Here is a 26,343-nt window from a genome sequence, read left to right as displayed (position 1 = left end):
TCAGCCCTGGCCTCACTGGGCTGGGTCCATGTGACTCTGTAATCTGCCCTTTTGTGGGGCCACGTGCCTCCTTGCTTACTACAGACCCAGCTAGATCCAGTAGATGCCCCCCTTATGCAGACTGTCTGGCTCTGTATGCTTTGGAGATTTCCACTCTGCCCTAGAGTGTCCTCCATCCCTGCCTAGGGTAACCCCTAATAAAGACAAGAACTAGATACATGCTCTTTGCTAGTCTTGAGGGCCAGGGGTCCGCTCCACGTTGGGAGACCTGGAAGAGGCTGGGGAAAGCTCAGCCAGTTACTTCTCTCCAGGAATGGATGTGATAGAGGGGTGAGGGGCGTTGGGAAGCAGTGGGGGCGGGGTCTTAGGCTTCTCAGACCCATCACAGCTCTTTGCATAGGCAGCTGCTACAGTCTGCTCCTGGGGATGCCTGGCCTGGGTACTCCTGCAGAATCTTTAACTCTCTCACACTCACTGTCTTGAGCCCCAGACAGATCTCTCTCTCTCTCTCTCTCTCTCTCTCTCTCTCTCTCTCTCTGTCTGTCTGTCTCCCCTCTCTCCTAAAGTCTGTGGTGGCCACACAGGGAACCCTCCACCTGCCTGCCCTGAGGAGAAATGACCACCCACCCACACATTGCTTGGATCCCACCTGCTTTACCAATGCTACCCTTCACACAACCTTCAAGCACTCTAGACAAGCCCCCATGTCTCCCACGTGCGTTTGTGCAAGTTTGGAGTGCCCTGTGAGTGTGGTCTTGTGCACGGTGATGAGGATGCCTGCGTGTTTTCAAGGATCTGGGTGTGGGATGGGAAGGGCATCCGCGTGCATGAGTGAGAGTGTGAGTACACCGCATGCCTGGGTATTGTGTGTCTTTGTGTGAGCGTGGGTGAGTGCGTGTTTGAGTGGCTGCAACATCCTTATCCCTGACTGAAGGGCGGCATGCAGGAGGGGCTTCTCTTAGCCAGTCTGTATCCTCTTCAAACGCACTCCAGTTAGGGGACAGTCCACCGGCGGCCACCCCCAGAGTCGCCACACACACGCACAGGGATGCACGCACCCCTCTTTCCAGAGCCAGCAAGCTCAGCTCCACTGGTCCAGGAAAACCGTCAACCCTTTAGCATCCTCGCTGCTCCAACAGCCCCAACCCTTCCCCCGTTCTTTGCCCTAGGTGTAGAATCCTCTCTCTGGAGATGGACTGGAAGCATTGGCAAGGGGCAAGAGAGGTGGCTGCGAGGAGAGTGGAGAAAGGCAAACTGAGGACACGCTGGAGGAGTGAAGAGCCGCTGCGGGAGAGGCAGATCCCACCCACACCACGCCCCTCCCTCGGGGTTGGAGATGGGGGTAGCCTGTTTTCCACCCCGGTCTTCCTTCGGGGTTCCCAGGTCTAACTGCATCTTCTCCCCTGAAACTGGAGCCAAGCGAGGCGGCTGGGACCCCCTCCTCTCCCGCATCCCTCCCACCCCACACAGACTCCGCGTCCAGGCAGCCGCTGATTGGCTGCGGGGAGCGGCGTCCCAGCCCCCCGGCTTTGAGGCGGGAGTGGAGCGGGTCCGAGGTGGGAGGCGCACAGACGGGCTCCGGGAGCCCCTCCCGAGGCCCCGCGCCGCGCGCCCCGCGCCCTGCGGGAGGGCTGAGCCGGGACTCCAGGCGGGCAGGTGCGGAGCGAGGAGAGGGGATCACGGCCAAGGGTAGGAGCCAGTCCTGCGGTGAGAGAGGCGCTGCTGCTCCAGCTGCTGCCTCCGCCGCCGCCGCCACCGAGCCGGCGACCAGAGTCGGGCTGGCAGGCCGGGCGCGAAGCGGCGAGGGGAGCGAGGGGCGCGCTCATGGAGCACACGCACGCCCACCTCGCAGCCAACAGCTCGCTGTCTTGGTGGTCCCCCGGCTCGGCCTGCGGCTTGGGCTTCGTGCCCGTGGTCTACTACAGCCTCTTGCTGTGCCTCGGTTTACCAGGTGAGGGGCGTGGGGGAGAGGGAGGGAAGTCAGGAACCCCAAGTGCCAGGTAACCCTGCCCAGAATCCCCCGTCCTCCCCTGTGCGTTCCCTGGCACCCACTCGGAAAAAGTTTAAGCTTTAAGGTCAACTGCGGAGATTTCCACATGGGGGGAGGAAGTTGCTGTGCCCTGGCTGGGGACCGTGTGTGTGTGTGTGTGTGTGTGTGTGTGTGTGTGTGTGTGTGTGTTTCATGACTGACGGCGGGCGATGGGCTTGGCGTGTGAGCGCGGATTCGAAGGTGCATTTGTGCGCGCGTCTGGAGGGGGCGGCTTTCATGGGGTCGGCGCGTAGAGGGCTGTGTGTGTGTTTGGCTTGACTGCATGTTCTGGACAGAAGGCTTCGCGGAGGCTTCCCTTCTCCCGTGGCCCCGGCACGTCCACCCCACTTGGGGCACCTCTGCCTCTCTGCCTGACACGAAATGAAGCTGGAGACCCTGACACTGAGCACTCTCTTGCTCGGGGAGGTGGGGGGGCACTGGGATGGAGAAAGGATGCCTAGCAAGAAAAGGGTCTCCCAGCTGGCTAAGGAGAATCAGGGGTTGGCTCTGGGACCGTGCCCTGGCCAGGGCAAGGGTGCAGAGACACACAGGGCAGCCTGCGGTGACTGCCACCTCAGGGGGTCACAGTCTCCTTGAGGACATGGCTGGCCCCCTGGCTTGGCCTCCAGGTTTACCCACCCTGGGCAGCTCACGCTGCTGCGGATGTCTGGCTGGTCTCACATCTTAATGTCCTTTTCAAAGTGTGGCTGAGACTTGTGCTGAATTCCTGAAGAGAGCTGAGCTGCCGAGAAGGAGGGAGTGCTTGCCTGGGCTGTGTGCAAGAGAGAGGGAGAGAGACAGGTTTTTTCCTGGGGCTCCAGCTTTGGGTGGACCCTCCTCACAGGCAGTCTCGGTGGCAGATAGATTCCTAAAGATTACTTGCCTGCAGAGAGGAGAGAAGGACTGAAAGCAGCGGAGATAAAGAGAGGAAAAAAATCCAGTGTACACCCTAAAATCTTAGCATCATCTCGCTAGTCATCTCTTAGTCTGCGAACCTTAGCATCTTGCTATCCTGGGAACTTGGGAGCTGGATTTCTGAGACCCTGGCTGAGATTTCCTTTCCAAAACATTCAACTTGGCAGTCAGGGCCCCTGATGAGATTGCTTCAATAAATCCCCCCTCTCGAATTTGGCAGGCATGAGAAAGAGCAAGTTTACTCTAATGTGTGCGCCTCTCTCCCCCAGTCCGTGATGAGGCTTTTATTCCTAACTAATCGCCCCGACTGCCCTAGGAGAGCAGCTAGCCTCTGATTTGCCCTGCCAGGGTGGTAGCACATGTCCTGTAATTACCTTGAGCTGGGATTGATTTCAGTCCAGGTTCTACCTCCCCTCTTCAGCCCTTCGGAGCTTCTCTCCCCAGAGCACTGCTTTGGGAAATGAGTTTTTGAGAAGGTTGGTTATTTGGTGATGCTTGCTGAACCGGAAAAGTGTCAGAACCTCTTTCCCCCTCAGCATTCCCATCAGAACGCCCCCCACCCCACAATCCACCCACCCTTGCACCTCTTCTACCGAGTGAAGTAGCCACTCACTCACTATCCCAGGCTTTTCAAATGAAACCATTTAAGGGACAGAGACAAAGACAAGCAGAGGTTGACCCTTCAAGAGTTCAAAGCAGGGACAAGAGGATGAAGAAAATGAGGAAAAGCTTAGACCTTCAAAGACCTCAAGGTGGAAGCCAAGGTACCTCACACCTTCACGTCCCAACTCCTATGCCAGTTAGGGCCTTCCTAACACATAGCATTGACATCTACCGTATGCCAGGCACTGTGCTAGCCACAGGCTTAGCCCAGAGCTTGAGAACTTAAAAGCATGAAGCTAGGGTTAGGATTTGGCTGTTGTTGACGTCTTCATATCCTCAACTAATAGTTTTGGCCACTGTGGTATGCCAAGTATTAACTGGGTGTCAAAAGGACACAAAGACTCCTAGGATGCAGTCTCTGAGTTCCAGGAGCTCCCAGATGGAAGCACATGATTCCAGAGGCAAAAGATGGATGCATAAGGACCTAGCAACCTAGAGAAGAATGGTTAGGGAGGCCAGGCTTATCCAAAAGCCTTGGTCTGTTAGCAGTTTTGTTAAACAGCCTTTAACCTTCGTTAAAGGTTCAAAGGTGAATTCTTTAAGTCATTCTCTTAAAACCATAAGGGGAGACAAGTATGTCCTGGCAATGAAGAGTGAGTGTTAATCCGGGTTCTGCTGGGGTTAGGTTGCAGGCTTTTCATGTCTCTGTGCCTCAGTTTCCACAACTGTAAAGTGGGAATTATGAGAATAGCTATCCCCTGGAGTGGTGTTGAGAAGTAAGGATGTTGCTGGAGATGATGGCACAAGTGAAACGCTCGCCTTGGTGCCTGACATTCATTGATTGACACTGCACGGCTGCAGTCATAGTTATTATGAAGCCGATCAGGTCGTAAGGAGGGGGGTCTGCTTGATCAGCCCCACCAGTGACCAGAGGAGGGACTGAATACACAGAATAAAGCATTCAGGTCAGCATGTAACTCCGCGTGTTGAGCTCACCACAGTGGTCCCCACCCATCACCTCCCCTCCCCAGCCACCAGCAATTAGCAAACTCTCATTACTCCACCACTGACTGGGAGACGCAGCTTTGCTGGGTGTGGAGTAACAGACCGCAGGCCTTGCTCATATTGTTGAAAACTGAGATTTTAAATGAATCACTATTCCTGGCAGTGGACTCACCCCAAGTTTCCCAAATTCTCGCAGTAGTGGTTGGAGACGTGGGTGGGGACTAAGGGATGAATGGGGAGCGCCTGAATGTTTAGCAACAGCAGAGCTAGTATCACAGAAACGTGGTGGATGGCTCTGACTACGTTCAGTCTCTAGGTTGGGAGGAAGAGCTAGGGGATTGCCCCAGACAGTCTAATTTTTAACTGGTTGGTGTAGGATCGAAGGAATTCTAATGCAAAATATGGGTACAGCTTCACCACTTAAGAACTCTCCACCTCTCTCCACCATAATTTTCCCCATCTGCAAAATGGGGGTAACAGCAGTACCTGTTACCCACACAGGTGGTATATATTAAATAAGATCATCTACGTAAAATGACTTAGCACAGTGCCTTGTCTGAGAAAAGCACTTATTCCTCACTCAGTGAGTTCTCCATACCGGATCTCTGTCACCTATATTATTGCACTTAATCCCTGCCACACCTCTGTGACCTATGCCTGTCTTCGAACTCATTTTACAGTGAACAAACTGAGACTCAGAAAAACGGAGCATCTTATCTATGGTCGCACAGTCAGGTCAGCATGCAAACATACTGTCTTATTAAACAGTGCAATAAAGCAAGCAGTGCAATTTCATTGTGTGGCTTTGCCTTCATTACCGCCAGGCAGTTGTTTGAACTAACCTCGGTCCCTCATTTCTGTGCTCCGTGGAGAAAATCGGTGTCCCACCTGTTCCTAAAACTCCACCTCTTTCCCTCTTTCCTCCTCCTTTCTAAGTAAGCGAGATGTTTCTCACTTCTTGAGACACACAAAATAAGTCAGCAGAGCCAAAAAGGAAGGATTGGGACACTCATTGGGCCAACTGGAATGAGACAGTGCAAAAGAGACAGCAATGCAGGAGAAAATGATGAACTTGAGCCCCTGGGGGAAGAGAGTGAGAGGGAGGATAGGTGAACCAGCTTGATAAGGAAGGAGCAGCGTGAAATTAAACTGAGACTTGAGAGATTTTTTAAAAATTACCTTCTAAAGAGTGCCATGGATGTGCAGAAAGACAAGGTGAGGAAAGAGATGATGGTTTGAAACTGAACGCTGCCCAGCAGAAGGATGCATTTCTGCCACTGCCAAGTGAGGATGATAACATCTGTAACATCTGCCTTTGAGGGTTGGTGCAAGATGAAGGCAGATGATGAGTCTGTAGCCTGGCAGATAGTAAATAAGCCTGACGCATGGTAGTTACCATTGTTGTTCACTAGAAGTAGAAAACTGGTGACCTGTCAGCTTGACTGAGGCCTGCAGATATGTTTTCTTTACCATGTAAACATTTTTAATGAGAGAAAATGGAATAAATAGGTTAAAGGGACACACTCTGGAGCTGAACCTCTGGGGTCTGAGTCCTGGCTGTGCTGCTTACAAGTTATGTGACCTCGGGCTAGTGACTTTAACCAGTTTGTGCCTCAGATTTTCTGTTTAAACTGGGGGTGATTATAAGAATAGTCTACACTTCATAGGGTTGCTGTGAAGATTAAACGGGCTGAGCACTGAGCACAATGCCTGGAATACGGTAAGCACTCTATAAGTTATTTTTTCATCATTTAAAAATTAGGAAAAAGTCCCAGCTCACTTTGTGACACTAGCTTTATCAAAACCAGACAAAGACATTACAAAAAAAGAAAACTACAACCAAATGTTCCTCATGAACATAGACACAAAAATCATCAACAAAATATTAGCAATTTGAATCCAGCAATATATAAGAGGAATAACAAATCAGAATCAACTTGAGTTTATCCCAGGAATACAACACTGGCTCGACATGTGAAAATCACTCAGTATAACTAATCATATTAACAAACTAAAAAAAAATTTAAAGCCATATGATCCATCTCAATAGATGCAGAAGAAGCATTTGACAAAATTTAACATCCATTTGTGATAAAAACTCATCAAACTAGAAAGAGAAAAACAACCTATTTAACTTGATAAAGGGCATCTATAAATAATTTACATGTTACAACACGTTTAAAGATAAAAAAAACTGAATGCTTTTTCCCTAAGATCTAGAACAAGGCAAGGATGACTGCTCTCACCACTACTATTAAACATCCTACTGGAAGAAGTCCTAGCCAGTGCAATAAGGCAAGAAAAAGAAATAAAATTTATACAGAAAGAAAGGAATTAACTAGTTTTGGTTCACAGATGATACAATGGCCTTCCTAGAAAATCACAAAGACTCCATACCAAAAAAACTCCTAAGAACTAATAAGTGAGTTCAGCATGTTTGCAGGATACATGGTTAGTATGTAAAAACCTATTGTATTTTTATATACTACCAATGAACAATTTGAAATCAAAAATTGGAAATTTTATAAAATAGATTTCCAAGTTCCCTTAAAAACACCAGAAGAATTGACATTAGATTCACATGCCCGGAAGGCAGCAATTTTCTGAAACTAAGGAATAGCTGCTTGCTTTATTTTATTTTTCCTTTCTTCTTCTTCTTTTTTTTTTTTTTTTTTTTTTTTTGCATTAAATAGATAATGATATTCATGTGACTCAAAACCTAAAAATATAAAAAGGTACACATTGGAAAGTCTCCCTTCCATCACTTTCTCCTGTTCACCACTTCTCAAATCCACCACCACAGAGGTAACCACTGTTATTAGTGTTTTAGTTTCTTATGTATTCTTTCAGAGCATCTTCATGCATATCCAAGAAAATATGAATTATGGACTTCAACTCTCCCTTTTTTTCACTGTCCCCAAAATGAGCACATTATACACATTGTCCTACATTTACTCTTTTTCTTCTTAATATACTAATCATCCATGATGGTCTATATAAAGCTTTCACATTCTTTTACACAGCTGTATTGTATTCCATTGTGTATTTGAATCATAGTTTCTTGGTTGGCTGCCCCCCTTTCAAAGGCACATAGGCACTCCAATTCCTTTTTTTTTTTTTTTTTTTTTTTTTGAGGTGGAGTTTTGCTTTAGTTGCCCAGGCTGGAGTGCAATGGCATAATCTTGGCTCACCACAACCTCTACCTCCCTGGGTTCAAGCAATTCTTCTTCCTCAGCCTCCTGAGTAGCCGAGATTACAGGCATGCACCACCACGCCTGGCTAATTTTGTATTTTTAGTAGAGACAGGGTTTCTCCACATTGGTCAGGCTGGTCTTGAACTCCCGACCTCAGGTGATCCACCCGCCTTGGCCTCCCAAAGTGCTGGGATTACAGGCAAGAGCCACTGTGCCTGGCCGGCATTCCAATTCTGAATAGTCCCTAATGGTGCATCTAATTGACCTCTGTAACCTGTATGACTCATCCTTAGGCACATTTGACTATAGGAATCCTATTATAGCAGTGAGAAAAAGAGCACTTCATTATTCCAGGTTTGCTCTGGCAATAATTCACTATGTGACCTTGGCCAAGTTATTCTTAATGGGTCTCTCAAAGGCCCAGGAGAGCCAGGTTCTGCTGTGTTGCCGTAGTTGGAGACATGGCCCTATGGACAGGACATGAGCATAGACCAATGATGTAGCTATGCTGGAGGCTGCCTGGGCTGGCTTTGGTCTGGGGTCCAGTACAGCACTTTTGTAGTTTTCACTCCTGCTTAGTTTTTGTAACGATCATGTTAGTTTTGTTTTGTGAGGTTGAGTGTAAAATATATTGCTTCGGAACTGGTCGTGGATTTAAATCCTGTATCTTAACCGTGTTTGCTATGTGATCGCAGGTATAACACTTCACCTCTCTGAGCCCTGGTTTTCCCATCTGCAAGAAAGTGGGCAGTTGAGTTTAGCAGTTAAGCAGTGGTCTCTGAAGTCAAACTGACTGCCTTTGAATCCTGCTCCCCTGACTACGAATCTGTGACCTTGGGCACATTTTTCACCCTCTCTGAGCCTCAGTTTCTTTGGCTGTGAGATGGAATAACAATACTTCTCTCATTGGGCTGTTTTGGGGATTAAATGAAATTATAAAATGCTTAGCACTATTCTTGGCACGTGTTCACTCTCACATAAAGTAAGAGTTCAGTAAATGCTATTAACCTTCTGTGCCCCGGATTGGTTGCTGTGGCGATTAGAAATAAAATATGAAAAGGCTTCTCACAGTGCCTTCCACATTGTAGGAGCTCGGCGAATCGTAACTCGCATTGTTTTATTGTCTAACATGTCCACGTGCTCAAGCCTGGTAAATGCCCTGTAGCCACACATCACTCTGTACATAGGTCTTTTCCATGAATCCACGATTTCACTCCAAGTGGAAATGAAATAACATGCCCTGACAAACTAGAAGAGAATGATCCAATGGATTAAGCAATCAATTCCATCATAAGCCTAGGGAATTTGTCCCCCTAAAAGAGTTGCCTGTGATTCAGTGAAACGCCCAGAAATAATATCAGTGCAGAACATGAAATGGCCTTCAGCTACAGCTGGCAGAGACTGACAAGCACCACCAGCAAGGTTGTCCTGGATACTGCAGTCAGAATCATGAACAGAAAGGGTCCTGCCTCTGAACCTCCATGTGGATCTGAAACGTATTGGCAAATGGTGATAGCCAGTGCCAGCCCCGCAGAGGGCACCATGAAATGATAGTGGCCAGGTGTCTTGAATTCAAATATTTAAACGGAGCAATCAGATAATGCAAATGAACAAAGTAGTCTAGTTTTTAAGAAATGCTTCACTTACCCAAAGAATCATGCTTCTCTGCTGTTTTTCTGAGAGCTTGTGGCTCTCCTCATCTCTTATTTTCTCTCAGTTATAGAAACAGATGTACAAAACAAACCAAAAAACCCCAAACTATTCCTCTTAATAATTGCTAACACACTTATAGTGCTTACTATGTACTAAGCATTCTTCAAAACACTTCAAATGCATTAACTTATTTAACTTTTTTTTGAGACAGTCTCACTGTGTCGCCCATACTGGAGTGTGGAGTGCAGTGGCACGATTTCAGCTCACTGCAAGCTCCATCTCTCAGGTTCAAGCGATTCCCGCCTCAGCCTCCCAAGCAGCCGGAATTACAGCCGTGCGCAACCATGCCTGGCTTATTCTTTGCGTTTTTAGTAGAGATGGGGTTTCACCATTTTGGCCAGGCTGATCTCAAACTCCTGGCCTCAAGTGATCCGCCCACCCCGGCTTCCCACAGTGCTGGGATTACAAGTGTGAGCCTCTGCGCCTGGCCTCATTTAACTTATAATGATTCTTTGACAATTCTTTGAGGCATATATACATTACACCCGTTTTTCAGGTGAGAACTTTGAGACACTTCCCCAAGGTCACACAGGGAAGAAATGACAGGGCAGTATTCAGTACTGCTTCTCAGCTTTCAGATCAGAAAGCAGCAGCAAATGCTCCTCAATGATAACCAACATTCAGACCAGGTGGAGAGAGGTGGGAGTGACCACAACAGGAAAGCTAGGGACTGAGGGAGCTAGAAAGTGCCACTGCCACTCCGCTTTCCAGCCAGTGGTTCGGTGTTGCCAAGTTGTTCAAAAAATCTAGAAATCTAGATTTTCATATGAAATGTCCGTTGTTTCACATGTTGGCAACTAATTCAAAAATTTCAAAAACACTATGTGAGCCAATACTTTGTGAGCCAAACCAAACATATCTGCAGACTTGATATGGCCCACCACGCTGCCAATTCATAAACTCGGGGGTTGGAAAAGCTGCAAGAAGCACCAAAAAACACCAATGGAGTTACAGGGGTGGAGGAAAAAAAAGAAGAAGAATCTAGAGGGAAGACTGAGGAAAAACCGGGAGGGAGACACAGAGAAATATGTGGCTAAAGTGGAAAAGCATGCCACCCCATGAAACCAGGGATTTGGGATAACCTGGAATAAAGAACTCCAAAAAATACCACAAATTGCATCCTAACAACACCTTGAAACACAAATCCACCATTTTGCGGGGGGAACAGGAAGTGTCCTTACAACCTACCAGCATGGTGGATCAGGATGTGGGCTCCGTGGTCCCCAGACCTGCGTTCAAATTCCACCCTCATCGTTTCCTATTAATGGGGCTCTGGCAAGTGGCTTCACCCTTTCTGAGCCTCAGTGTTCCTATCTGCAGTTCCTTTCTCACAGGATTCATGGTGTGGCTGAAAAGAGAAAATTCAGGGTTGCATGGGGCACAATGTCTGGTACTAGCCATTACTATGTGCTAAGAATTCTTCAAAACATTTCAAATGCATTAACTTATTTAACTTTTTTTGTTGTTCTTTGAGACAGAGTCCCAGTGTGTCGCCTAGGCTGGAGTGTGGAGTGCAGTGGTGCCATTTCAGTTCACTGCAAGCTCCACCTCCCAGGTTCAAGTGATTCTCCTGCCTCAGCCTCCCAAGTAGCTGGAATTACAGTCACCATCCCCAGCTAATTTTTTGTGTTTTTGGTAGAGACAGGGTTTCACCATGTTGGCCAGGCTGGTCTTGAACTCCCGGTCTCAAGTGATCCACCCACCTCGGCTTCCCAGAGTACTGGGATTACAGGTGTGAGCAGTAATGGCTGCCATGTTTTCTATGAGCCCAAACATCCCCATTTTATGAAATGAGGAATCTGCAGAGCTAGGAGTGTGATATGGTTGAAGTTTGTGTCCCCACCCAAATCTCATCTTGAATTGTAATCTCCAGGTGTTTAGGGAGAGACCTGAGGGAAAATTATTAGATTAAAGGGTGGTTTCCCCCATGCTTTTCTCATGATAGAAAGTGAGTTATCATAAGATCCGACGGTTTTGTAACACAGTTTTCCCTGCTCTTGCTAGCTCTCTCTTTCCTGCCGCCATGTGAAGTAGGTCTTTGCTTCCCCTTCGCCTTCCACCATGATTGTAAGTTTCCTGAGGCCTCCCCAGCCATGTGGAACTGTGAGTCAATTAAATCTCTTTCCTTTATAAATTACCTAGTCTCAGCTATGTCTTTGTAGCAGTGTGAGAATGGACTAATACACAATAGCAGAGTCTTAACCAGAACTTACTTTTCCCAAGTCTCAGTTCACTTTTCACGAAATCACACTGCTAGCAGTCTCTTAGGAGGAAGCAAAAGAATAGGAGTAAAGGAAAAAGAGGCTGGGAGATTTGAGAGCTCAGAATGATTGTCTAGATATTTTTGGTTTGTTTTGTTGGTATATAGGATTATTTTAGGTGGTACAAGTCTGTAGCATTGAATCTCTTTTCAGCTGTCTTAATCCTTCTGATTCCATGAAAGGGAAAGTTTCAGCTTGGTGCTAGTGTATGTTTAACACCTTTTTTTTTTTTTTGAGACGGAGTCTCACGCTGTTGCCCAGGCTGGAGTGCAGTGGCGCGATCTCGGCTCACTGCAAGCTCCGCCTCCCGGGTTCCCGCCATTCTCCTGCCTCAGCCTCCTGAGTAGCTGGGACTACAGGCGCCCGCCACCGCGCCCGGCTAATTTTTTGTATTTTTAGTAGAGACGGGGTTTCACTGTGGTCTCGATCTCCTGACCTTGTGATCCGCCCGCCTCGGCCTCTCAAAGTGCTGAGATTACAGGCTTGAGCCACCGCGCCCGGCCAACACCTTTTTAAATATGTGCTAAATCTCCCTCTTTTTCTTTTTTTTCAGACAGGGGCTCACTCTGTTGCCCAGGCTGGAGTGCAGTGGCTCACTCATAGCTCACTGCAGCCTTGAACTCCTGGGCTCAAGTGATCCTCCCATCTCAGCCTCCTGAGTAGCTAGGACTACAGGCACATTCCACTGCACTCAGTTTAAATCTCTCTTTTGAATAGACACAGAGAAAGCCTTGGGCTCAGGCCTTGGCAGGCAGCAGCACCTAGCTGGAGTTTAATGTGACTCTTGTATTGTCATTGTATTTCTGTTTAAGGCTACCTCCTGTTTACAACGGGGAAAGGAGGCTGATTTTTGATCTGGGGTGGTTATATACATGTACCATCCAATAGAATAACCACTAGCTGCATGTAGCTAGTGAGCATTTGACATTTCACTAGTGCAACTGTGGAACTGACTTTTTTATTTCATTTCAATTAATTTACAACTAAAATCGCATACTCAATTCAGTTAGCAGAAAATGACTGTTTACTTGGAACAATTTGAGTATGTGAATCTACTCTTTCAATCATACATTTTATGACATCTAAATAGAAGTCAGAGACTTCCAATGAAAATTTATCATCCATAGAGATATGTGCTGGAAGCGTGAAATGCACATTAGATTTTTAAGATTTAGCATGAAAAAAAGTGAAATATCTCATCGATAATTTACATAAATTACATTTTGGATGTACATAGTTAAATAAAATATATTGTTAAAATTACCTTCTGCTTCTTTTTACTTTATTAATGTGGCTACTAGGAAAATTTTAATTGCATATGTGACTCATATTTATATTGGGCAGCAAAATTATATAAAGTGTAAATTTAAGGGAAAAAAGGCAAATCACTTTCAAACAAAATGCTAAATAAAATGATAGTACTGGTGACACAAGAACGCAGTAAAAATCACAAAGTTGATGGGTGTCTTCGTCTGTTTGGGCTGCTGTAACAAAGTACCATAGACTAGGGTGCTTATATACCACAGAAATTTACATCTCGCAGTTCTGAAAGCTCAAAGTCTGAGATCAGGGTGCCACAGCAGTCAGGCTCTGGGAAAGGCCCTCTTCCAGGTTGCAGATTCCTGACTTCTTGTTGTATCCTCTTACGGGGGAAAGAGAGGAAGAGAGCCCTCTGGAGTCCCTTTTATAAGGGCACTAATTCCATTCATAAAGGCTCCATCTCAGGACCTAATCAATTCCCAAAAGCCCCATTTCCTAATCTCATCACATTGGGGGTTAGGACTTCAAAATACAAGTTCAGTGGGGAACACATTCAATCCTTTGCAGTAGGACAATCACTAAAGTCTGGGGAACACTGTTCTAATATAATGTCCTTTTTAAAAAGTATATTTAATTTAGAGATGGGGGGGTTCTCACTATGTTGCCCAGGCTGGTCTCGAACTCCTGGCCTTAAGTAATCCTCCTGCCTTAGTCTCCCAAAGCTCTGGGATTATAGGGACAAGACCCTGCACCTGGCCTACAATGCCCTTGATGGAAAAACTGAGGCTGAGAGGGAAAGGAAGTTCCCCAGGGATGCATACATAGCTAATTAGCAGCAGAGCTGGGCCTTGACCCCAAATCTCTGGGATTCCAAATCCAGTGTGCTTTGGCCATTGCAGCAGCATGAATAACCCTCCTGCCTCCACCTCTACCAAGGGAAATATAAAGATGGTAGGGTCAGGCATGTGAGGAGGTGACTACCTTAGATCCTAGTACAATTCAAAGGGAGGGAATTTTACTGTATGAGTGACCCAAGACCATTGCTTTTCTGTTAAGTGGAAGCAGAATGGCTTGTGCTTTCCTTAAGTGATGGTCATGACCTGCTGGACTGCATTGAGAGGAAGCTAGGAATTTTAACCTCAAATGTGTGTTTTCATTTTGCCCCATGGCAAAGAGGGATGCGAAGATAAACCAGAGAGCACAATCAGACAATGCACCTGCATTCATTGATTCATTTATCCAGCCATCCATTCATGCATAGATACATCCGCCCACACATCCATCCATTCATACATTCATACATACATACATCCGCCCACACATCCGTCCATCTATCCACCCATCGATCCATCTATCCATCCATGCATCTATCCATCCATATGTCCATGCATCTATCCATCCATCTGTCCACACATCCATCCATCCATCCATCCATCCACACATCTATTCATCCATCCATCCATCCACATGTCCATCCATCCATTCTAGGCCTGGTATTGCTAGATACCAGGCACCATGTGAGGTACATGGTGAGCCAAAAAAGATCCATTTTTTGCCCTTGTAGCATTTACGCACAACACACACACACACACACACACCCGGGAAAGACCGGCATGATCAGAAACCCAAATAAATATAGAAGTGCAACAGAGAAAATGTCATGAAAGAGAGCTACTTGGTGCTATGAGAGCTTATCACTGAAGAACTTGACCCAAACAAGAGAACTCAAGGAAAACTCCCCTCAAGAAGTGATCAAAATCTGAAGGACACAGAAGGGAAGAGTGGAATGGAGGGAGCAAAGGGAGCAGGCTGTGCCATGACCCTGAGGCAGGAGGGGACTGGTACACACATATCAGGACAGCAAGAAGGCCAGAGTGTCTGGAGTGACCAAAAAAGGAGAAGGGGGATGCATGGTGTCAGATGCAAGCAGAGTGAAACAGGAGGTCAGCACCTTACAGAAGCAGGTAAATTGACCCTGAGTTAGGACAACACATTCTACAGAGTATGAACTGACATGTCCACTGTGACTTCTTTTCTTTCCCTGCTTGTTTGGCAACCACGGATACAGCTGGGGGAATTGCTTTTCAGCTACAGACATTTCTTATTTTCAGCTAAGTGCAAAGCAAGCGATCAGCCTCATCATTTCAGCGGTGGAACTCTACTGAGACTCACAGACACACACACAAGCATGCACACCCAGACACACAGATGCAGACCCACACAGACACACATGCAGACACACACCACATGCAGAGACACACACACATATAGACACACAGAAGCACACATCAGCATGCACACATAGAGATGCACACACAGAGACATACGTGCAGATACACATCACACACAGAGATGCGCAAACATATAGACACACAGATGCACACATACACCACACACACACACACACACACCCTGCAGCCAAAGGTGTAGAATGGCCATGGTTCTATTCTAGCTGCAGCTTTTAACTTTTAGCATTCCAGCCTCACCACAGTTCAGCTCCACAGAGCTGCTGACAAGATCCATCATCTGCCTCCTGAGAGGAAGCAATGTCTTCCCTGGAATGCGGTGGAAGGGGCAGTGGTTGGAGAGAGAGCACAAGACGGGTGGTGTCATAAGGAGGGGTCGGGGTGGGCATCCCTTAAAGGAATCAGGGACCCACACTCCTGGCCCTCACAGACTGCGGTTCTGCCTTGTGTCCTCCGTCCACACCCACAACCCGTCCAGAACACCGCTTCTTCCTGGCAGAGGACGTCATGGAGACAACAATGGTTTAGGGATAGGACACACCTGGGCTTGAGTTCAGTGCTGCAACTCGATTAGCTGCAAGACTGTAAGCAGGTCATTTCCCTTTCTTCGAGTCTCAGTTTCCTCATCTGGGAATGAGGGGGATAAGATCAACTGTGTTCACTTAGCTCATATGCATGAGCCCGTCACGTGCCAAGCACTCTTCTAGGCAGTGGGAGAAAAGCAAAGGAAAATACGAAGAAATCTCTACGTAAGCAGGGAGACAAGCAGCAGGCAGGGACGTCAATGCACACACAAAACCGTTTCAGATACTGACATGTGCCATGGAGATCATACGGAGAAAGGTGATGGGGAGCTCCATTAGGTTGGGTGGTCAAGAAAGGGTGTTCCAAAGTGGTGATGTTCGAGCAGAGACCTGTATAATGAGGTGGAATCAGCCAGGGGAGGCGTAAGGGGAAGGAAATACCAGGCAGAGGGAACAGCCAGGGTAACCCAGAGGTGAGAATGAGCTGGCACAAAAGACCAGTGGGGCTAGAGTACAGTGAAAAAGTGGGAGAAGGGGCAGGAGACGACAGGGAAGAGAGAGGCACAGGCTGGTCTAGGTGGGTGATGGTGGGGAATTGAGATTTGACTTCTTACATGCTGCAAGAAGGCACAGGAGCCCTTTGAAGGGTTGATGTGATCTAATTTGGGTTTTCCAAAAGTCTCTCTGGCTGCTATGAAAAGAGTAAATGGGTGGAGGTGAGAGGGGCTTAGCAAGGAGAGGGAGGTGGCCGTGGCAGTAGGAAGGCTCTAACGGGTGCTGGGCAGAGAGAGGAGCATCACCAGGGTGCCCAGCACAGGGCCTGGCACCCAATAGGAGCGCAGCTCAGAGGTCATGTTCACATCCACCCTCTCTCATTCTCCTCCCACCCCAGCCACCATCACTTTCAGTCTCCACACAAAATACAGACAGCCCAGAGAAATGAGCAGGATAATGATGTCCTCAGACACCAAGGACGTCTGTGCCCGGCTCTCGAGGGCTGTGGGAAGCGCCCGCGGCTCAGTGGAGAGTAATCCTCCCGGTCGTGGCAGTGGGCGAATCCTGCTAATGACCCAGCTGTCAGCTGTAAGAATCCTGAACAGAGAGAAAACAAGGTCCTGGGCTGGGCTGCTGTCCGACAGAGGCGAACAAGAAGCAAAAGGTCACCTTCAGCACTGTCATTTGACAAATAAAAGGGATTGAGTTCTGGCCAATGTGACAGAGGGATATTGTCCCTGGGACTGCATTCAGTGCTCATAACATAGTGTCCAGCAGGGAAAAGGGAATAATGACCCCAAGACCAAGGTGGAGATTCCAAGGACATCTTGAAAACGGCAGACATAGCTCGTGGAAGAGGGAAGAAAGAGGTGGTTGCTTCTTGGATCTTCTCAAAATAGACCTTCAGGCCAGAGAAGGATGGCTCTGCCTCTCCCTATTCCCTCCCACAACACAAAGATTTTTCTTGCACCTAATCTGTTTCTCTCACGTCTGTTCCCTGCCTTGCCCCTGTAGGAATTTGAGTTAACTATGTTCATGCCTTCCTCAGATTTGACTATGTATATGATACACACACACACACACACACACAAACACACACACACTCCACATCCATTTACAACATCACATTATTTGCCTTATCTCCTCTCCAGCCATTCTAAATGCCTTTCCTGCAAGAAAGAAGGGCTGTACCACCTGCATCTGAGTTCCGTTTGGACTTTCTTGCTGGGTATAAATTCTCTTAACCGCTACATACCTGTAAAATAAGGATGAGTGCCCATCTTATTGAAGGGAATATGTAATATAATATACATAGAGTGCTTGGCACACAGTAGGCATTTAACCAATAGAAGAGTACCTTTTATAAAAACTGACAAGAATTTCCTAGTGGATCCTCACCTGGACTCTTTAGGCTGCATTATCAAGGACCAGGTTTCATTTCATGAGGCCCTACTTTGTGCCAGGGACTACAGGGGATAATGATGCAGGGAAAGACAGAGATGCACATGAAATGGCCTTTGTCCTAAAACAAGTCACGCTCTAGTTAGGTAGAAGGGAAAATTGATCATCATAATAAAATGAGACTAGTTCTACAATGGGGTGAGGATGGTGAGGGATGAGGGCATTTAAATTCCTGTGGGGACTGGGGGAAGGGCTTATCTCTGCATAGGAACATTGAAAAGATGCTGAATTAGACTGTGTACCCTTGACAGTAGGCATGGAGTCTAAGTCAACCCTTGGCTCCAGTGTCCTCTGGTGGGCCTTGGCACAGGGTAGGGGGCCTGGTAGATATTGGATGGATGGGTGGGTGGATTTATAGATGGATGCAGGGATGGATGGAGGGAGGGAGGGAGGGAGGGAGGGAGGGATGGAATAGATGGATAGATGACTACCTTCTCAATCCCATAAATGTAATCTTCATACTAGCCTCCAAGAATACTGAAGACAATGTCTTGATCATAACTATCTTCATCATCATCATCACCACCATTGCCATTTGAGTACTTACTCTGAGCCAAGCACTAGACCAAAATGTTGCTCCGTGTTGCCGTATTTAATCTTTACAGCAGTGCCGGTGAGACTGGTACTTCCATCATGCCCATTTGGCTCTGAGAAGTAAAGTGGCCTGCCCAAGGTAATTCAGCCAGTGAGCAGCAGAGCTGAGATGCAACCAGCCTGCATGTCACTGCTTACGTTCTGTGCTTGCCATTGGGCCCACTGCAGACATTGGTATTCAGGGCACAGGACAAGAAAAATGCTGTGTCTACAGACCTCTCTGTCTTGGTTCGTCCTCCCAGCTTGGACTTTGCAGCTGTTTTGAGGAACTGTGTCTTCCTTCCCGATTGAAGATTCTCCTGACATCATCCCCATTACCCTCTTCCCAAGCAGATGTTTTAATTACTTGAGATTATTTTTAAGCAAGGACAGGTAGGTGAATTTCCTCTACACCCCACACCTAACCTACAAAATGGAAATTGAGTTCCCTCTTCCTTAAAAAGAATATTGTGATAAAACAATCCCCCTGAAAACAATTTCTCCTCTTCCAGATCCTTCCTTCTAAGGTTTGCTTTCTCAACCTCAAGTGGGCTCAATTTCAGTCAAGTACTTAGAATTCCGAATCCAGTTCACGTAGTGAATGTTTATTGACCACCTATTATGTGCCAGACTCTATTCCTAATGCTTAAAATGAGTCATCAATTATAACCATTAATGTTAATAAAGTGCTGACCAATGTGCAAAGTGAATTAAAATTTACAAAGAGCTCATCCATTATGAAACTGAAAGCTCAGAAGAGTTAAGAGACTCTCCTAAGCTACTGCTAGTAGGCAGGACTGAAAACCAAAGCTACATTCTTGGATCTCACACCCAGAGCTCATCATTCCCATACAGACACAAAGCTATCGAAGGCGGGAATGACCTCCAAAATGAAGTCACGCCTCTGAATTCTACTAGGACCTTCCATTGTTCATTCGTTTGTAAATTGTGTGATAGCTACTGGTGCCACAAAGGCAAATAAATCTGGGTTCCTACCCTCAGGAAGGGCAGAGTCTAGTTGGAGAGATGCAGAAGTAAATCACATTACTGTGAAGACTGATGTGTGATGTGCAAAAAGAAAGCCCAGTGTACCATGGAACAAAAATGGAAGTGCGTTAACCCCAGTCTTGGGTTGGGGAGCAGTGCTGGGGAAAGTGTGGGGTTGACAGCATGATGGCATAGCCTCAGATCGGTGGCCAAATACTGCATTCATGCCTTTCCACCACCACATCCCTTCATTTCACAGTATCCACGGCTGAAACATGGATAGTAAGATTGCTGACTTCTTAATGGTGGACACTAAACTAATAGTCATTTACCACAATTATAATTAACATTGAGTTCCTACTACATGTTAGATACTATTTTAAACACATTACCCAAATTAACTAATTTAATCCTTCTAACCCTATGAAGTAGATGCTATTACCCCATTCTACAGATAAGAAAACTGAGGCACATGACAAATTGCTAAATGGCTCAAAGCCAAGCTTCAGACCTAGGCAGCCGGTGCTAGAGCCTGTGCTCCCATCTGCTGAACAGCGGCAAGAGGTGAGAATTTTAATAGTGTTTTTGGGAAGGAAGTTGTCGGTTCTAAGCTCAGTCAAGTGAGTATTTTCATGAAACAGTCATCCCTGTCTTTGGAAATGGAGACGTGGGGTTGAGACACCCACTTCTGGTAGATAGAATGATAAAGGCTGTCCATGTTGGAGACAAAGTTACATCTTCACAAACCAGGTCGTTTTTTTTTCTGAGAGGAGGTTGAAATTGTTAATGAGGGTGGCATCTAATTCTCCCATCGGGTGGACTAGGTTCGAGCTCTGTTTTGTACATTGGAAAGAGCCAGAAATTGGCAGAACAGTTGTGTGGGAGGTCTTGTGAGACTCTGGACACATGTAGAGCCTTTTGGGGACCCAGGAGACAGAGTGCACAGCCCAGAGCTGGAAAGGAGGCGGGCACCTCTGCTCCAAGTGTAGCCCGCCTTGGTTATGGGCATGTATAATGTTGTAAATCTTCCTGTGTTAGTTTGCTAAGCATAATGGCCTTCAGCTCTATCCATGTCCCTGCAAAGAAGAGACCATCATCCTTAGCAAACTAACACAGGAACAGAAAACCAAATACTGTATGTTCGCACTTCTAAGTGGGAGCTAAATGATGGGAAACATTGACACATAGAACGGAACAACACACATTGGGGCCTATCAGAGGATGGAGGGTGGGAGAATGTAGGGGATCAGAAAAAATAACTAATAGGTACTAGGCTTAATACCTGGATGATAAAATAATCTGGGGCTGGGCACAGTGGTTCACACCTGTAATCCCAGCACTTTGGGAAATTCAGGTGGGTGGATCGCTTGAGGCCAGGAGTTCAAGACCAGCCTGGCCAACATGGCAAAACCCCATCTCTACTAAAAATGAAAAAAATTAGCCAGGCATAGTGGTGTGAACCTGTAGTCCCAGCTACTTGGGAAGCAGAGGCACAAGAATCACTGGAACCTAGGAGGTCAAGGCTACAGTGAGCCAAGATCACACTACTGCACTCCAGCCTGGGCAACAGGGCAAGACTCTGTCAAAAAAAAAAAAAGAAGGAAAGTAAAGAAAGAGGAAGGAAGGAAGGAAGGAAGGAAGGAAGGAAGGAAGGAAGGAAGGAAGGAAGGAAGGAAGGAAGGAAGGAAGGAAGGAAGGAAGGAAATCTGTACAACAAACCCTCCATGACAAGTTTACCTATGTAACAAACCCCGCATATGATGTACCCCTGAACTTAAAATAAAAGTTAAAAAAAAAAAAGAACATTGTTAAATGGAATATTTTTCCCATTCTATTTTCTAACTATTACTGATACGTTTGCGCTTTGGTCCTCTTGATGATGCTCTTGCTGGCTCTAATAACTTTTCAGTTAATTCTCTTGGGTTTTCTAAGCATGTGATTATATTGCCTGGGAAAAAAAAATTGATAAGAACAATCGTGCCTTCTCCAATTGCTACACCTCTTATTTTAGTTTCCTACCTGATGACTTTGGCTAACCTGCAGGTTTGGATTCTTTACTAGTAGCATTAGTATTTGGGATTAGTTAATTTCACCGATGGTATTTTACTAGAATAAGGAAAACATACTGAGTTTTTCAGCACAAACAGAACGACTTTGGTAACACAGAGCTAAGAAGTCCCTGCAGTGACTCAAGTATAAAATGATGGCATCTAGACTCAGGTGCTGCATTAAACAAATATTTGTCAAGTTCCTGCTGTGTGTCAGGTACCGTGCTAGGGACTAAGAATGTGGCCCTAAACAAGACAGACACATATCTGCCCTCCCAAAGCCCCCAGTGTCAGGATGACCACAGAAAAAAATAAGACAAAATGGGTCTGAGAGGTAATTTGATGAAGAATTTCCTGGATGTGATCTTACAGGCAGGCAACAAAATATTACTCCACGTCTCAAAACCTGGTTGTGTAATTGATGATGACCAGGAAATTGGCTGAATTTTTATTAGCTTCTGAAATCTATTACAATCTATTCATCTGAAAAAAAAAAAAGATGAGAGCAATGAAATTAGAATTCTTCATCTAGGAATGCTTTTGAGAATGCGGATTGAAGAGAAATTAGCAGATATTTTAATTTTCTGCTATCTCGCTCTCAATACCAATCAGGCTACCTCTGAAATATCTCATGATAATTAACATTTGTCTAATGCTTATCCACTCTGCAAAACTGCTTCACATGTGTTATCTCCTTAGGTCCCCACAACAACCTTGGGAGTTTGCAAAGCAATTTCACTGAGGTTATCACATTGGATTCTTGAATTCTCATCCCTCATTTCCCTGCAGTCCACACGCCAGCCAAGCCTGTCGTTTTACAGTTCTGCAAACACAGCATACTTTCACACTTCCTTGATTTTGCACTTGCGGCTCCCTCTGCCAAGAAAGAAACCCATCCTTGCCCATCCAAGGAGTGTCCTATTCATTGAAGGAAACCCTAGGCAGGCAGGGAAGATTCTCTTCCTCCCGGGGCAGCTAGGAAGGTCCGGGCACCTCGGAGTAGAGAGCACCCAACAATGATGCCCATGTCACGGGTAGACCTGCAGGCCGACGGGCATAAGTTCTGTCCTGCATCTGATTTGGGTGTCAGTGAAAACAGTGGTCCCCATGTCTTCTCTTAAAGAAATCTAACAAGTGACCCATTAGAGTTGAGCAGACCTGGCTTCAAATTTCACCTCTTCAACTTACCAGCTATATAACCTTGGGCAAGTCTCTAAACCCAATCCTAACCCTCCTAAATAGAGTCCATTAACACCTACCTTCAAAGTGAGGGGAGCTGCCATGACTATTACTTATAAAACACCTGCGGGAGAGAGAGCATTGGGGAAAATAGTTAATGCATACTGGGCTTAATACCTAGGTGATGGATTGATAGGTGCAGCAAACCACCATGACGCACCATTTATCTGTGCAACAAACCTGCACATCCTGCTCATGTACTCTGGAACTTAAAATTAATAATTCTTAAAAACACTTATTCCCATTTCTAGCTTATAATAAGAGATTGTTAAATGGAAGCTATTATTTTTTATTATAAAGATTACTTCCCTTCTGGAAGAAAAAGTTATAGAATCGTGTATCAGCAGCAGCAGCAGCAGCATCCTCACTGCTGCCTCTGCTATTAGGATTTCCATGTTCTCTTATTTCTAAGGTGGGGCAGAGAACTGCTGGCTTTTTCTACTGATACTTTCTCTGTCCTGTCTTGGAAATGGTATTCCAGAGGAAAAAGGAAGTTAGTGTGTTTTGTCATAGACAAGATTACAGGCAAAGGCTGGGGGCATCAACCTATCATCACTGGTGGCTGGACAAGCTGGTTCATGAATGACGGACAAGAGTCATCCAGACAGAGTAGATGGGGGAAGTGTTAGAAGAGGAGAGAACTGCATAGGCAAAGGCCCAGAGGCTGGAGTGAGTGTGGTTTGTTTAGGGAACTTGAAAGACACTGGTTTCTTTCAGCCCACATATGGTGGGCAGGAGGGGCGAGTAAAATGGGATGGAGACTGGCACAGGGGCCAAGATTCCAGTGGTGCTTGTTATGTACCCCAATACTAGTCTCATTTTAGAGGTGAGGAAACAGAGGCACAGAGAAGGTCGGTAACTTGCCCAACGTCACACAGCAAGTATGTATCAGCTCTGGATCCAGCACCCACATTCATTACCACTGAGCAGAAAAGGCATTGCTTCTTTTTCTCTGTGACACGCAAGCACGTGTCCTGAAACCAGAAAAGAAGCAAACTCCTCCAGAGTCATGAGGAAGCAAACTACCTTCACCCGCTGAACTCAGCTGGAGCAGGTTGGAAGCCGCTTTCTCTGTACCTCCTCCCAGGGTGCAGAGGTGGGTTTTCAGAAGTTCCCAAACATAAAACCATTTCCATTTCCATATAATTACGCCTCCTTGACCTACATGTCATTTGGCTGTGTGCTTGGGCTGGAGGTACAAAAAACAATTTCTCCAACCACAGAAAATTGCTTCCCGAGGCCCCTGGGTAATTAGACATTGTCCTCTGGGCATGGCCTGTTCCCTGCCTGTCCACGTCTTCTGGTACAGATGCTGCCACTTCAACACTGCATCTGCCGCGAGAACGCGAGTCCCATGGTGGAACAGAATGTCCATTAGAGAGGTGGCCTTGGGGAACGGGCAGCTGAGCCATTTGCACCAAAGAATTTTCTAATGTTCTTGGACATCCAGATCCCGTGGGACCTTCCCTCTGCTAACCCACGATGCGGAGGAGGGTGTGCATTGTGTGGGAGGTTGTTACCTCTCAGCATTTCTGCTGTCTCTTGTCAAATTGTATAAATGAAAAAGCTCCAATACCAATCCCTATTTGAGAGTTTCACTGAGGTATACAGGACCCTCTGTTCTTCACCTCCCACCTCTTGTACCTTCAGGAATGTCTGTGGTTTGGGGGAAAACATACTAAGTTTTTCTTTCTTCCTTCCTTCCTTCCTTCTTTCCTTCTTTCCTTCCTTTCTTTTACTTTCCTTTTTTTTTTTTTTTTTTGAAACAGGATCTTGCTCTGTTGCCCAGGCTGGAGAGCAGTGGCACAATCTCCACTCACTGCAGCCTTGACCTCTTGGGCTCGAACAATACACCCACCTCAGACTCCCAGGTAGCTGGGACAACAGGCACGTGCCACAGCACCTGGCTAATTTTTTTGTATTTTTGTAGAGATGGAGTCTCCCCATGTTGCCCAGGCTGGTCTTGAACTCCTGGACTCAAGCTATCTGCCCACCTCAGCCTCCCAAAGTGCTGGAATTACAGGCGTGAGCCACTGCACTTGGCAAATAATAAGTTTCTTATTAGTAAAACCTTTTAATGTTTAATGCCCCTTGATGACTCCCTATTGCCTCCCAACAGATCTAACTCAAATAGTGCTGCAAAGCCCTTGAAATCGAGGACTGTTACTTCTCTACCTTGTCTCCAGCCAGACCTCCCTCCCTACTCTCTCTTGGGTGAGGGTGAGCAGATGACATAAAAGAGAGAAGCCTCATGGGAATGTGAACTGGAGGGAAGCCATACGTGGAAATGTGAGTCTAGCATGGCCTTCCCTTCTGATTTTCAAAAGAAGCTCAAATCTAGGATTGAACATGAAATACTCCAGTTTATAAATACAGCAACTAATTCAGAAACCTTATAGATGCATCTGCCCCCTACCCCCACCCACCGCTGCCGAGAATCCACCCCACAAGCTGTCAGTCTGTGACCTCTATTCTATGCTGAACTTCTACCTGCTCAACAGTCATCCTGTCTCTTGCTTCTTGTCCTTTGTATATTTCATTCCCTCCTATTGGCATGCTTTGCTTCCCAGTCACTTGATTGGCTCCTATTTCCCACTCCCATCACTGCACACATGCTGCTTCTTCCAGGAAGCCTTCCATGATCCTCTATATTAGATTTCTTCCCTCTTCCTAAGTGCTCCCAAAGCATACTGTCTTCTTCCATCATGGAGCTTCTCTCTGAGTATCTATCTGGCTTCTCTGCCAGGCTGTAGCCTCCAGGAGGGCAGAAACTGGTTCTTCAGGTTTACTGACATCTGCAACCTGTGGCAAGGCGCCTGAACACATTAGGGAGTCACTATTTGCGACGGAAGGAAAGCGAAGGAAACTGGCCTGAGTGGGCTTGATGAAAATGCAAAATCCTCCTCACTTGGGTTGGGTCAGTGAACAACCAAAATAACATTTATTGACCATCACCATGTGCCAGGTGCGCTTCTAAGCACTTTATTTGTGTTAATGTATTTAATTCCCACAAGAATCATATGAAGTAGGCATGACTATCCCCACTTTACAAATGAAGAACATGGAGCCATGGAGTGTTTAAGTAACTCAGCCACAATCACAAGACTAGGAATCGGCAAACCTGGAATTCAACCCCATGAAGTCGGTTTCACTCTCGGAGCTCTTAACCTTTCCTTGTTTCAACGAGGGAAAAGTGTTCTAAGAGCGAAACTGTCAATCACATTCAATAGGGAAATTAATTCTATTTCTGAGCATCTACTCCATGCCAAGCATGGTACAGATGATTTTGCACATTAAGTTATTCAGTCTTCTTAACAGCCCTTTGGAAAGATGTTGCCATTGCACAGATGAGAAAACTGAGTTAAGGGTTATGCCCAAGTCAGTTAATGGGGAATTTAATTCAATAGCTATTATAGAAAGTAACAGAAAGAAGTGCCCAAGAAGCTGCATAGACACTGGATTTAGAGAGAAAAAAGTAGAGGTAAGTAGTGAGATCAGTCATCACACATATAAAGGAATACCATGAAAATGACAGCAAACAGATGGATGTCACACAGACAGAACCTTGGGGAGTCCATCCATTCGTCTAACCATCCGTTCATCCATCCATCCATCATTCTTTCATCCCACAAATATTGATGGAGTGCATACTCTTTGACAGCCCTGTGATAAGTCCTCAAGGTTTAGAGTAAAGACATACAGTCCCTGCTTTCCAGAGGCTCCCAGTGAATGGGTGATAAAGATCTTGAAGGATATCATCATAAAAGTGTGTTAAATACTCTGGCCAGTG

The 26,343-nt window shown here is 46.2% G+C and overlaps 1 protein-coding gene across 1 annotated transcript in view; it reads left to right on the top strand.

Moving 5' to 3' along the window:
- Positions 1-1,558: 1,558 nt before the first annotated feature.
- Positions 1,559-26,343, top strand: part of GPR139 (G protein-coupled receptor 139) — a 45,805-nt gene continuing 21,020 nt past the window's right edge. Inside the window, exon 1 of the mRNA XM_005591385.5 lies at positions 1,559-1,951. Within this exon, the coding sequence (XP_005591442.1) occupies positions 1,825-1,951 (127 nt within the window). The 5' untranslated portion in view covers positions 1,559-1,824. The remainder of the gene's footprint in view (positions 1,952-26,343) is intronic.

This window comes from Macaca fascicularis, chromosome 20, assembly GCF_037993035.2.
Source record: "Macaca fascicularis isolate 582-1 chromosome 20, T2T-MFA8v1.1".
NCBI classification, from domain to species: domain Eukaryota; kingdom Metazoa; phylum Chordata; class Mammalia; order Primates; family Cercopithecidae; genus Macaca; species Macaca fascicularis.
The sequence above is the reverse complement of the archived record's forward strand: the minus strand, read 5'-3'. Positions and strand labels throughout refer to the sequence as shown.